Genomic DNA, 13944 nt, shown 5'->3' with positions numbered 1-13944 from the left:
GAGAAAAAAAATGTTAGGGGCCTCCCCCTTGACCTCCCCTGGCCAACTCCTGTTTGCTCCCCCTGTCCACTCACTCTGGTTGCTCGCTCTCTGGGAGCTTGCTTGCTTCTGTAGTCCCTGGACCAGCTGGAGCAGCTTGCTCTGCTCTGCTCAGCTGGGAGGCGGGAAACAGACTGAAGCTTCCTGCCCACTCAGCTGCTGGGAGTACTCAGGCCACATACCCCCAATTCAGAAGTACTAGTTCATTCAAGTGTGGCCACTGGATGGTTCTGTTGAGACACAGCTTGGTACCTCATAGATCATATGAAGACTTGCTAGTCCCTGAGAAGTCCACAATAATAAATATAATACATGAGCTATTGTGTCATTTATAATGCTTTACATTGAAATTCAAATATTTTCCTCTGGTTCCTTTTCTAAATATAAAAAAAAATCCATGGTTTCATGTTGGGATTAGAAGTATAGGCTCTAACATCTTATATTAGAATTAAATGTAATTGGGAACCAGCTAATTTTTAAAAGATACACAATAGCGGAAGTATAAAAAATTAATTTTAAAAATCTGATTTCTATAAAATTTTAAAAATATAAAACATACTTAAAAACATATTTGGTTTTTCTCTAGCCTAATAAAGATTTAGACTGAGAACATATACATGATCTGTTTAAACAGACAATACAACTGAGCACTGCTTGCAACATACCTGTTCCTCTCCTAAGAGAAATTATATATCCCACTAAATCCACTTCAGAACAGGCCGGTCGGAAAGAGGGTCCCAACAGGTTGCTGAACCTCAGAGATTCCCTTGACTGGTAAACTTGTGATAGGATCTCTTGAGAGACCTAATAGAATTTTGAACAATGACACTGTAAAGGTTACTTACACTTTTAGCTTAATTCACATTTACAGGTCATAATACTTACTGGTAGCTGCAGATACTGAGTTTTCTTGGTAGCTGTAAGCTGTATATTGGTAGCCTCAGACTTGCTTTTGGACTGAGATGCACCTAACTGGAAGATTCTATACCGACCTCCTTCCTTTAAAATGTTACAGACATCTGATGATGGCCGCCAGATGTTTAATATAATTTCTAAAACGTAAAATTAATATATTAGCCTTCAACATAGGCCATCCTTCAGGAAGCATATGAAGTACAGAATCATTTACATCTGGGCTAGCCAAGAACACTGAGGCTTATTTTGATTTTTTTAATGTTAGTATTTACATAGGCAATAACCAATGCTGCCGGGACACCTCTGCTGATTATCTTGTGCCAGCCAAACCCACTGCTGGCTAAACAGGAAGCTAGCGCTTCCTAGAGCAATCCTAGAAATGAGCCAAAATGCTCATTTCCGAACAGGACAAGTCAGCAGAGTTCCCTTCTGTGAGGTCCGCTGACCTTTTCTATTCCAGAAATGACCATTTTGGCTTGTTTCCAGGATTGCTCTAGGAAGCGCTAGCTTCCTGTTGTGCTGGCGGTGGGTCCCACTGGCACAGAGGCAGCACTGGATACTACCCCCTAGTGAAACAGGTACAAAGAGTTCCATGGGGGACATAAAATTAATTCAGATAATCAAGAGATATGACATTTAATCACATATTCTTCCTCTGCTTACTCATGCCTTCACTTTCCCCTTCTTCTGAGTTTCTGTGTCTGTTTTAGTTTGTAAGCCCCTTGGGGTAGGGATTTGTCATATCTACTCTTTGCATAGCATCGCTTACAACGTACATAGATGGTGTTACAAAATAAATATCAAATAAAAACCTAAACAGATTTATTGTCCTGCCTTTCTAGTACCTGTGTACCACTCAGAGAGGATTAGGATTCTAATCTTACTAACCTTTTACTTTTTCTTCTTTTCTGTAATCCACAATTCGTAGTTTGATTAAAGTGGATACATCCCTCCTGCAGGAACTGTGTTCCTCCTGTTCAGCAGATTCCACTGCCTTCCTGAACTCTGCTTCTATCTGTGCTTGTTTTTTATCATTTACCATCTGTCTATGATTATTCAAAGCTTTTAGTTGCTCCTCACTGAAATAGCTCTGCAATCACAATGGTAACATTTGATCATATCTTCATCAATAGATATAGAAAAAAAGCCTATTATAAGTTCCAGTTTCATAAAAATATGTTGGGTTTTTAAAACAAGGAGCTTTTTGTTTTTTAGTTTTTAAACCTTGTCATGTATCAGCTTCAGAACCTAAAACTCTAAATCAAGTACTGGCGTTATTATATCAAGTCATGTCTACAAAAATTCAAATGAAATTTCTGTCATGGCCACTAACTGAATTGTTACGAATTGGTTCAAACATTCAAAGAAATAAAAGCAGCATCACAATGATTCTTATTTTGTTTGTTTGTTTGTTTCTAGTGTGAATGTCCGACTTGCATCTTGCCAATAGCTCCGTTCACGAGCTCTACAAACCCAGGTTCTTGTATGAACTGGCTCTTATTTTCCTACTTTGTAGGAAAATAAATTAACAATATTCCTTCACCAGAAACTAGCCTATCTTAAATTTAATTTCAAATTCTACTAAACACTTCACTCTCATCCTTCTACCTTATCAAACTCCAGGAGGACACATGGGCAAGAGAAGTAATCCAGAAACTGGCATTCATATAGATGGTATTTATTTTCTAATTCTCTCCACACACATACATCCACCCCAACTTGTCCTAAATTCATTTCATTTTTGGCTCTAGAAGACATGGTTTAAAGATAGTGAGGGATGCCATTATGTTGATATAAGAGTATAAATAATTCTAGGACTTGAAACACATCCTTACCTCCATGTAAGCTGGATCAGCAGCTTTAAGAATTGCTTCATAAAGCTCTGCACCATCTTGCAAAGAGCGAATCTGCTGCCTTGTTAATGCACGGGATCGCAGTACTCTTTTGCCTTCATCTATTTGTAAGAAGTTTGCTTAAATTTATAACCCACTCCAGATAACAACTATAAAGAGGACTAAAGACTACATTAAAATAGAGTAAAATTAGATTTAATTAAAACGATAATGAAACAATTCCACACTCAAAATCCAGCCCAGATAAGCCTAGTAACAATTCCAGAACTGGAATATGATTTTTTTTTTAAGATTAAATTTTTAAAAATCCAATTAATTTTTTAAAAATCATTGATTTTTATCCACTCTGGAAGTGGATACAAGAACAGGTTACAACTTTATTGGATGCAGCTGCAGCGTGGAAAGGCAAGGGTCATGGGTCAGCCAGCATCTTGTTCTGGCTGACCCAGATGTTGCCAGAAATGCCTGAGCCAGCCTGCCTGCTGGGGCAATGCCAGAAGGTAGACAGCAATAGCTGCTGACAACTTGGCACTGCTCCTGCAACTGTCGCTTGTGCATCTGGAAGTGTGGCCATGGGGTAAGAACCTGGGTTGGTGTAACCCATGCCCCATAGCTCTGAGGGGGCCTTTCTGAATGAGGGAGTAGGAGTCTAACCCTCCCCAGTCATCTAGTGAATAAGTATCCTGTCTAATACCACCACCACCACCACCAGTGAAGTATATAGCTGGAATTGTTACAAAAGCAGAATTTCCTGTGGGGAATAACTTGAATTTACTATTAGGGGATGATGAAGGCTGTGAGGAAGGCAAATACCCAAAGATCAAAGGCAGTCTATCATGATCCTGGGTAAAATTCCTTCTCAGCCCCATCAACTCATGGCTAATCCTGGGTCCATAGCAGTGTGAAGAATGTCTTAATACCATATGTTAACGCAGTGAAAATTGGGTGGGTAGGTTGGGTGGGTAAATTGGGTGGGTAGACGGAAGCGTCTTCGGACAGCGCTGGCTCTTCGGCTTAGAAACGGGGATGAGCACCGCACCCTAGAGTCGGACACGACTGGCTGGGGACACCCCTTACCCCCTAGGTTGGAAAGCAACTGGTCAGGTTTGGGAAGGCCCTCCCTTTTGTCTCTGAAATCCACTCAGGTGGGCTTCCACCCCCAAGGTGCCCCTGTTGGTTGGGAGAGGAGGCTGGCTGATGCAGCAGCAGGGCACAAGACAGACAATGGTATCTCACCCATCTAGTTCCCATCATTAACTTCTCCTCCACCCCAGCCCAACCAAAGTAGCCCACCCCTGAAAACAGGGACCTCAGCTTCTCTCCCTTGTGTCCAACCACTTTGTGGTATGCACCTTTTGTAACTCATTCCTATTGGGATGCTGATTAGCACATTCCACATTGAAGTTTTAAATCTTCGGTGGCAGCACCATGTGAGGCACAGACTGCAATAGTAACACTATTGTGGCCATAGACGAGAGCACTCATGAACTGAGTCCTGTATGTTGGAAACTTGGTTTGTATGTGAACTAGGGATGTACGAAAGTCACTTACCTTTTAACGAAATTGACTGGCGGTGGGGGGGAGGCGCTCCGTCCCTCCCCCCCGAAATTCTGGCCGGGGGGGGAGGCGCTCCGTCCCTCCCCCCCCCGAATCCTGGCTGGCCGGGTCCGCAAATGGCGGCAGCTGTAGCCGCCGCTGTTTGCGTCCCTGCAGTCAGCCGTGATAGGCTACGTAAATGTTTACGTAGCCTATCACGGCTGATTTAAAAGAAAAAAAACAACGCGCGTATGCAAATGGCGGCGCCCATGGGTTTTTGCGTTCCTTATTTTGACACGTCTTAGTCTACGTAAACATTTACATTGACTAAGATGGCGAAAATAAGGGGAACGCAAAAAGCGTAGCGTCTACGCTATTTGCGTTCCCCTTATTTTCGCCGTCTTAGTCAATATGTAGACTAAGACAGCGAAAATAAGGGGAACGCAAATAGCGTAGACGCTACGCTTTTTGCGTTCCCCTTATTTTCGCCATCTTAGTCTACGTAAATGTTTACGTAGACTAAGACGTGTCAAAATAAGGAACGCAAAAACCCATGGGCGCCGCCATTTGCATACGCGCGTTGTTCTTTTTCTTTTAAATCAGCCGTGATAGGCTACGTAAACATTTACGTAGCCTATCACGGTATTTTTAAAAAATCTAGCCGTGATAGGCTACGTAAAGATTTACGTAGCCTATCATGTATTTTTTTTTTTTTTAACTGGAAATGGCGGCGGTGGCAGCTGGTCGGAAGACCGGCCGCCACCGAACCGCCACCGGAGCCCCTGCTGCCAGGAAGATTCGCCCAAGGTAAGTCCCATCCTGCGGCAGACCGTTTCGCCACCGATTTCGGGAGGCCGAATGCGCTGGCATTCGGCCTCCCCGAGATTCGTGGCGAAATTCTCTGACATCCCTAATGTGAACAGAACATGATACAAGTTGGAGGAACATAGGTACTGTGTTTCAGTGGACCTGCCTTTCATTGGAAGTAACTGTATCCCTCCTGATGTTGCCTCATATATTTTATCATATGCAGGATCTACTGCTCACTGCTTACTGAGCATATTAGGACTGATTGCTATTAAGTATTCTCTAACTTAGTGTGTTAAGGCATGGCCTTGGTGTACAAAATGAAGCAGGACAAAGGCTAATTGAGTTTTGCCAAGAGAACACGCTGATCATAGCAAACACGCTTTTCCAACAGCACAAGAGGCGACTCTACACATGGACATCACCAGATGGTCAATATCAAAATCAGATTATGTCCTTTGCAGCCAAAGATGGAGAAGCTCTATACAGTCAGTACAAACAAGACCTGGAGCTGACTGTGGCTCAGATCATGAGCTTCTTACCGCAAAATTTCAGCTGAAATTGAAGAACGTAGGGAAAACCACTAAACCACTCAGGTATGACCTAAATCATATCCCTTATGAATATACAGTGGAGGTGAGGAATAGATTTCAGGGATTAGACCTGATAGACAGAGTGCCTGAGGAACTATGGACGGAGGTCCGTAACACTGTTCAGGAGGCAGCAACTCAATCCATCCCAAGGAAAAAGAAATGCAAGAAAGCAAAGTGGCTGTCTGATGAGGCTTTACAAGTAGCTGAGGAAAGAAGGGAAGTGAAAAGCAAGGGAGAAAGGGGAAGATATATCCAACTGAATGCAGAGTTCCAGAGAATAGCAAGGAGAGACAAGAAGACCTTCTTAAATGAACAATGCAAAGAAATCGAGGAAAAGAATAGAATGGGAAAGACTAGCGATCTCTTCAAGAAAATCGGAGCTCTCAAGGGAACGTTTTGTGCCAAGACGGGCATGATCAAGGACAAAGAACGCAGGGACCTAACAGAAGCAGATGACATTATGAAGAGGTGGCAAGAATACACAGAAGAACTATACAGGAAAGATCTGAATGTCCCTGATAGCCATGATAGTGCAGTCACGGAACTTGAGCCAGACATCCTAGAGAGTGAAGTCAAGTGGGCCTTAGGAAGCATTACTAACAACAAAGCTAGCGGAGATGACAGTATTCCAGATGAGCTATTTAAGTTCCTAAAAGATGATGCTGTTCAAGTGCTGCACTCAATATGCCAACGAATTTGGAACACTCAACAGTGGCCACAAGACTGGAAAAGGTCAGTTTACATTCCAATTCCAAAGAAGAGCAATGCCAAAGAGTGTTCAAACTACCGTACAATTGCGCTCATTTCACATGCCAGCAAGATTATGCTCAAAATCCTACAAGCTAGGCTTCAGCAGTATGTGAACCGAGAACTACCGGAAGTACAAGCTGAGTTTCGAAGAGGCAGAGGAACTAGAGAACAAATCGGCAACATTCGCTGGATCATGGAGAAAGCAAGAGAATTCCAGAAAAACGTCTATTTCTGCTTCATTGACTACGCTAAAGCCTTTGATTGTGTGGATCACAACAAACTGTGGCAAATTCTTAAAGAGATGGGAATACCAGACCACCTTACCTGTCTCCTGAGAAACCTGTACAAGGGTCAAGAAGCAACAGTAAGAACTGGACATGGAACAACCGATTGGTTCAAAATTGGGAAAGGAGTACGACAAGGCTGTATATTGTCGCCCTGCTTATTTAATTTATATGCAGAGTACATCATGAGAAACGCCAGGTTGGATGAATCACAGGTCGGAATTAAGATTGCTGGGAGAATTATCAACAAATTCAGATACGCAGATGATACCACCCTAATGGCAGAAAGCGAAGAGGATCTAAAGAGCCTCTTGTTGAGGGTGAAAATGGAGACTGCAAAAGCTGGTTTGAAATTCAGCATTAAAAAAACTAAAATCATGGCATCTGGCCTCATCACTTCCTGGCATATAGAAGGGGAAGAAATGGAAGCAGTGACAGATTTTATTTTCTTGGGCTCCAAGATCACCGCAGACGGTGACTGTAGCCATGAAATTAAAAGACGCTTGCTCCTTGGGAGGAAAGCTATGGCAAACCTAGACAGCATAGTAAGAAGCAGAGACATCACCTTGCCGACAAAGGTCCGTCTAATCAAAGCTATGGTTTTCCCAGTAGCAATGTATGGCTGTGAGAGCTGGACTATAAGGAAAGCTGAGCGCCGAAGAATCAATGCTTTCGAACTGTGGTGCTGGAGAAGACTCTTACAAGTCCCCTGGACTGCAAAGAGGTCAAATCAGTCCATCCTAAAGGAAATCAACCCTGAGTGCTCATTGGAAGGACAGATACTGAAGCTGAAGCTCAAATATTTTGGCCACCTAATGCGAAGAGAAAACTCTCTGGAAAAGAGCCTGATGCTGGCAAAGACTGAAGGCAAAAGGAGAAGGGGATGGCAGAGGATGAGATGGCTAGATAGCATCACTGATGCAATGAATATGGACTTGAGCATGCTCCGGGAGAGAGCGCAGGACAGGAAGGCCTGGCGTGCTATGGTCCATGGAGTCACGAAGAGTCGGACACGACTGAACTACAACAAACTTAGCGTGTTCTCTGCCACTTACAGGTGTTTCTAAACCACTTGATTTCCAATCACACATTGGTACCCACTGCTGGATAGCTGCTATTAGTGGCATTAATGAGATGACAAGTCAAGAAAAGATAATAAAAATACAATGAAAATTGCCAATTTAGAATATGTCTAGGCATATTACAGGAATGGGTATAAAATTACTATTTAAGATTGTCTTAAAAATCTTTGAGGAATTTCCACTAAGAAGAAAATATACAAATCTACCAAAGCCTCAAAGGGTATATCAAAGAAATTCAGTTGTGTTTATAAGATTAGATACAAAGAACTGTGACCATAAGGAAAACAGCTGCTAGTGTTGTTCTGTAATCACCTGTGTAAATTTTGCACAGTGATAGAACAGGTAAATTCTATAGCAGTTTTCATGCTTTTGCAAGATGTTGTAAAGCAAATCAATTTTTCAATTTAGTTCCGCTTTTCTTATGCAATGCGTTAGTGTGAAGTGCAACACATACTGCCATGAACAGAAGACATCTGCATATGCAGAAGGCCACCTCTGGATCCACAAACCAGAGTGTATTATTGTATAAATTAAAATATGTCTCCAAACCATAACAGACATTATGGTCAGTGGTCAAAAAATAGTTAAACAGTGTTGATATTTTACCCTCATTCTTTTCAAATTCAGCTTGTATTTTTGCAAGCAATGCTTCTAAGGTTTTTTGGCGGTTCTCAGCATGTTTTGCAGCTTCTCTTTCTTCTGCTCGACAGTTACGAAACACATAGGACCCTGTTGATATTTTTTCCATCCACTGCAATAAATATTCACTGAAAATTAGTAGCCGCCTACTTAGTTTTAGTTTTGTATCACAAGAAAATTAGTTGAAATGACTGAAAGTAATCATTTTATATTAAAGTACTCTACCTGTGTGGGATAAACTCTTTGAATAATGACATCAATGCAACCAACAGTCCCACCATCACTAAGGAGTGATGACAAAGGCAAAGAGAATGGCCGGGGATCATGATAATATCCTAATTTGGCATACCATCGAGCACGTCGAGTACTGTTAGCTGAAATCTAAAACAACATTATTAAATGTCTGCAAACGTAGTTGCTACAAAGTGGCCCAGTGGTTCTGTAGATTCTTATGTATAGTTTTGGTTAAACTCTGCAAGCAAATGAACTTTACAATTTATGAAGTTTAATAGATAGCCTACACACACTTTCAGTCTGTACTTGGAGTTTGTGGAAGCTTATCAGGGGATCCTCAATAAGAAGTTCAAGTACTGGCAGACATATGTGCTGTACAAAATTTTTAAAAAACAAAAGGTTCTAGCCCATAGACTTACAATCTGTAAGACAAATACAACAAGGAAGGGGTAGGGAATTGGAACCAATGTAGAATGCATTTTCCCCTGTAATCCACCATCTATTCCTAAAGCAATATACAAAGAAATAGTAGCAGCTTGAAATATAATTACTTAATTAAAAGTGTTTTTAATTTTACCTTTAGCATAAGGGATTCTGGTGCTTCCAATGGAGTGGTTGCATCCTGAGAACCCACAAGTTCTGCCCCATGTACAACTATCTTCTGGCCTACAGTCAGCCTCTGTCTATTCAACAGTGATTGAAGAGGAGGGTCCAAGACAGCCTTAATTGCATACCAGCCATCTGTAACTTCAACAACTGCCACTTCTTTTTTGCCTTCCTCAGCAGTGGCTTTATTACCACAGATTTGAGACATATTTGCATTTAATGATATGATTTTAGAGATGCACAGTATGATTGTTTTAGCAGCAATATCATCTCTCTCTGTTATCCTTTTGATGGCTGACCGATGACTTTTGTCAACCTCCACGTCATATCTTTCAAAAGAAAAAAATACAATGGCTTCAAATTAGATGTGGGAGAAAAACATTTCTAAGAGGCAGTTTCCTGCTAAAATAATAGTGCTCACTTTTAAGGAACAAAACTACATTTTATTGTGATAGCAGAGATGTATGTTGAATCACAGGTCGGAATTAAGATTGCCGGGAGAATTATCAACAACCTCAGATACGCAGATGATACCACCCTAATGGCAGAAAGTGAAGAGGATTTAAAGAGCCTCTTGTTGAGGGTGAAAGTAGAGAGTGCAGAAGCTGGTTTGAAACTCAACGTTAAAGAAACGAAGATCATGGCATTTGGCCCCATCACTTCCTGCCATATAGAAGGGGAAGAAATGGAAACAGTGACAGATTTTACTTTCTTGGGCTCCAAGATCACCGCAGATGGTGACTGTAGCCATGAAATTAAAAGACGCTTGCTCCTTGGGAGGAAAGCTATGGCACACCTAGACAGCACAGTAGGAAGCAGAGACATCACCTTGCCGACAAAGGTTCATATAATCAAAGCTATGGTTTTCCCAGCAGTAATGTATGGCTGTCAGAGCTGGACTATAAGGAAGGCTGAGCACCGAAGAATTGATGCTTTCGAACTGTGGTGCTGGAGAAGACTCTTACAAGTCCCCTGGACTGCAAGGAGGTCAAATCTGTCCATCCTAAAGGAAATCAACCCTGACTGCTCATTGGAAGGACAGAGACTGAAGCTGAAGCTCAAATATTTTGGCCACCTAATGCGAAAAGTCCCTGGAAAAGGCCCTGATGCTGGTGGGAAAGATTGAAGGCAAAAGGAGAAGGGGACGGCAGAGGATGAGATGGCTAGATAGCACACTCTGGGAGAGAGCGCAGGACAGGAAGGCCTGGCGTGCTATTGTCCGTGGGGTAACGAAGAGTCGGACACGACCGAACGACTGAACAACAACAACAAAGAGATATATGTAACTGTAGAAATAATTTTTAAACTAAAAAAAAATTAAAATTTTGTGTATGTCAAGAGTCATAGACTTAACAATGTAGAAGAGTCACATTCCAAATCTTAAGCTGTATTATACCTGTACTTCAGTTGAAGTAGTACCCTTTCTGGTGTCAAACATTTATTGGCAAATTCCTCTGGAAATGCAACTTCCATTGCTGCCAGTTTCCATATGATCCACCTATAGTGGTTGTACACCCAGGCTTTAGAAATTAATTTTGGATCAACAGCAGGTGTGTCACACAAAGCCCTGTGCAAAATTATCAGAATATCCATCAAGTTATTAGAAAACAAGCCTTTAAAGTTACCAACATACAAAACTACTACCGTCAAAATGGTAACTACCATAAGAACTACACTTTTTAAATACCTGTTTGGTGATTATTTTTAATAGGTCTCCTCAAAAGCCTGATCCATAACGAACTTGGCATTCCTGAGATCCTAACCATGGTTAGGAACTCAGGAATGCCTCCTGTGTTCATCTTCAAATGTTTTCCCCTTTTATTTTTGGATCTCACCATGCTTGTGTTATTTGTCTCAACATTTCTTCTAGCCACAGATAGCTCCAAACCACTGTTAAACAACCAGAAACCTTACGCCTGCACCAATTCAGCCAAAGTTAAACCTTTTTAATTTCCTTCATAACCCTTCTCCATTAAAATGAATTGGACTTAAAAGTGCTGAATCGTGGCCTTCTATTTATGTTTGGATTAGAAATTACTTACGAAGATAGCAGCAAAATAATTATAATAATTTTAAAGCATCTCTAGCATGAATATCAACACACAGCACTAATGACTCTTCTTACAGTAAGAGTAACTTGTAGCAATAAATTGTAACTGGCTGTACTAAAATTCTTTATCTATCTATCAATCAATCAATCAATCAATCAATCACAGAGTTTTCAAGTGAAGTAGCGATTAAGGAGCTTTTGAAGGGTATTAAAGATAACTTTTCCAAAAAAGCATATGGCTAGTTTTTTATAGGTTTAATACAATTCTACCTCGTTTAATTATCTGCAATGTCCTGTTCCTATTAATTATAGTTTCCCAGAGAGGTTTATAGAGTACACCACTTTGGAATTTCTCATGTATTAAATAGAAACAGTTTCTTTGAATTTACTTTGCATCGCAAAATTGAAAAAGTTCTGTACTGCAACATTAAAACATTCACTCATAGTTCATAACTATAACATTTAATAACAAGTTGCATACAATAAACATGCAAATCCCCAACAGGTACCTGTAGAATTCTTCTTTTCCTGCCCTTCCCTCATCGCTAGGAATAAGATATCCTCCATCAGCCAATTGTATTCCATGTCTTTCTAGAAAATACTCTCTACTGAAAAAATCCTGGATGATAAATTGAAAATCTTCTGCATTTCTGCTGTTAATTTTTATGCACTGCCTGGAAATGCCAAATGCATACAACTGAAAGGGTAAGAGACAGGTTGAATACTTTAGTGTTATTAAACATGTCAGTTACCTGAACATCAATACACATTTCTTAGAAATGATTAACTGTATTTCTTGAAGGTTAGGAATTCAAGATTATGAAGTCAAGGGCAACAAAGTTCCAAAGATTTGGGTTCTTTATGGAAAGCGCTCTATTAACAATTCTTTGAAGACTGAATATTAGAATTGTAACTTTTAAGCCCCCTTAAAGTCCAGTAAGAAAGGTGATACACAGTAATCAGGTCTCAAACTATGTGCTATTTGTATTCTAACAAATTAGATGTACAGTCACACATTTGACATCTTCTTCCACGATCGGGCTTTCATGGAAGAATTCAAGGTTTTGTAGAAAGAGCCCCTTGAAATCAGGCAGCCATGAACGTTATAATGTCTGCTCAAGCTCTAGGGATCCTAGATCAAGGTATCTTGATGGTCAGATCAGGGCTTTCTTTGGACCAAATAACAAACCATGGTTTATTGTTACCAGAACAAGTTGCAGCAAGTATTGGGCTTGTGTACTCCCACCTACCCTATCTTCCTCCAGCATGACTGGGAGGAGTTCTGAAGCTTTTGCTTCTTTTTTAGAATAACCAGTTATGCTGCATGCACACTGTGCATGCAAATTATCCCTATGCATTAGAATGTAATCAACAATAATAATTTCAGCACCAGGCACAGCATCCAGTAATCTGGCTACCGTGAAGAGCCTTTGATACTAGCTTGACAAGAAACCACAGAAATCAGTGAAAAGAAATAATTTTGTCTCATTGTGTCATTAAATCTGTCCTGTTTTGTTTTAGTCATTTTGTACAACTACTAAAATATAAATGTTGTCATCTTTCCTTTCAAAGCAGAAGTTCATAAATACATGCCTACCAAAATACTGACAAGTTTTGCATGACCAAAACAAGCCACTGTGGCCATTTCCTTGATTACGTGCCTGGGCATGGCTTGTTGTGTTGTATGAACCCAGGCAGCACAGCTTCTTTGAGGGGGAAGTAACCTGCAAAAAACTGATGGCCTGTTGTTGGATTGAGAGTTGTTTACCCCTCAAACAAGCCATGGTTCAGGCAGCATGACAAGCTATGCCTGGGTGGGTAATTAGGCTAATGGTGCCCAGCATGCACTGCCGATTTAAACAAGCCACCGTGGCTAATTTAAGTCACAACGGCTTACTCAATTGTGCGAACTCGCCCATTCTTACTAGCTTCGCAACAAGCAGCCTCCTAAACTTCAAACTATGGTTTAGTAGATGTAGTAGGCTGGCTTGTTCTGAAGCTGGTAACCATAGTTTCCCAGTATGGATGGAACAGGAAACTGTGATCACACCTTCCTGGTTGGATTGCTTGACTCACAAAGAGGCTGCGTGTGTGTGGAATCGCACATCACTTTAAGCCGTGGTGGTTTATAACATACTCACTGTACCTTATAAGCTGCATCCCCCATATGATCAGACAAATGAGCTACTGTGTGTAGCTTACTGTCCCTGGCTCACCCATCCTCCCTCTACAGTCCTCCTGCTCGGTTGGGATGGTATCCCAGCTTCCTTTGCACTAGATACCACTCCCTGCCCACACATCGCAGTTACTATCTCTGAGCTACCCAAAGGAGCAAAAACCCTAGGAGCACCTAAAAGGGGATGGCCTCTATAAACCTTTGGAAGTTTGCAGGATCGGGACAAATCTTCATACACAGCTACCCCTAGCTGGGAGGCACCCAATACACTATCAAAACCCTGCATCCCTTCCTCCCCCATGCCTTTAGTTTCCCCCACCAGCAGTACCATGCTTTTGACAGAGGCTTCTTTTTCCACTGTGCACTGTGTTGCAGTAGAG

At 41.3% G+C, this 13944-nt stretch overlaps 2 protein-coding genes across 15 annotated transcripts in view; one reads left to right on the top strand and one right to left on the bottom strand.

Moving 5' to 3' along the window:
- BRCA2 (BRCA2 DNA repair associated) overlaps positions 1-13944 on the bottom strand; it is a 59446-nt gene that overhangs the window by 8964 nt on the left and 36538 nt on the right. For 6 of the 7 annotated variants that reach the window (XM_084842980.1, XM_084842984.1, XM_084842985.1 and 3 more), the window contains 9 exons: positions 11898-12085; positions 10735-10905; positions 9310-9667; positions 8724-8879; positions 8466-8610; positions 2790-2908; positions 1843-2044; positions 925-1091; positions 705-843 (listed from right to left, as the gene is read on the bottom strand). In XM_084842980.1, coding sequence (XP_084699106.1) covers positions 705-843; positions 925-1091; positions 1843-2044; positions 2790-2908; positions 8466-8610; positions 8724-8879; positions 9310-9667; positions 10735-10905; positions 11898-12085 — 1645 coding nt within the window. The remainder of the gene's footprint in view (positions 1-704; positions 844-924; positions 1092-1842; positions 2045-2789; positions 2909-8465; positions 8611-8723; positions 8880-9309; positions 9668-10734; positions 10906-11897; positions 12086-13944) is intronic. The other variant, XR_014789021.1, reaches the window with a different exon arrangement.
- Positions 1-13944, top strand: part of N4BP2L1 (NEDD4 binding protein 2 like 1) — a 68191-nt gene that overhangs the window by 33076 nt on the left and 21171 nt on the right. For 3 of the 8 annotated variants that reach the window (XM_084842989.1, XM_084842988.1, XM_084842990.1), the window contains one exon: positions 5545-9666. The exons of 2 other annotated variants lie outside the window; for them this stretch is intronic. In XM_084842989.1, the coding sequence (XP_084699115.1) occupies positions 5545-7844 (2300 nt within the window). In that variant the 3' untranslated portion in view covers positions 7845-9666. Of the gene's footprint in view, positions 1-5544; positions 11889-11983; positions 12100-13944 lie in introns of those variants that run through there. 3 more of the 8 variants (XM_084842993.1, XM_084842992.1, XM_084842999.1) reach the window with 3 other exon arrangements.

This window comes from Heloderma suspectum, chromosome 3 (genome assembly GCF_057233095.1).
Source record: "Heloderma suspectum isolate Gila_16-S chromosome 3, 16-S_ref, whole genome shotgun sequence".
In the NCBI taxonomy this organism is placed as follows: domain Eukaryota; kingdom Metazoa; phylum Chordata; class Lepidosauria; order Squamata; family Helodermatidae; genus Heloderma; species Heloderma suspectum.
Note: the sequence above shows the minus strand (reverse complement) of the source record. Positions and strands in the feature narration are given on the sequence as shown.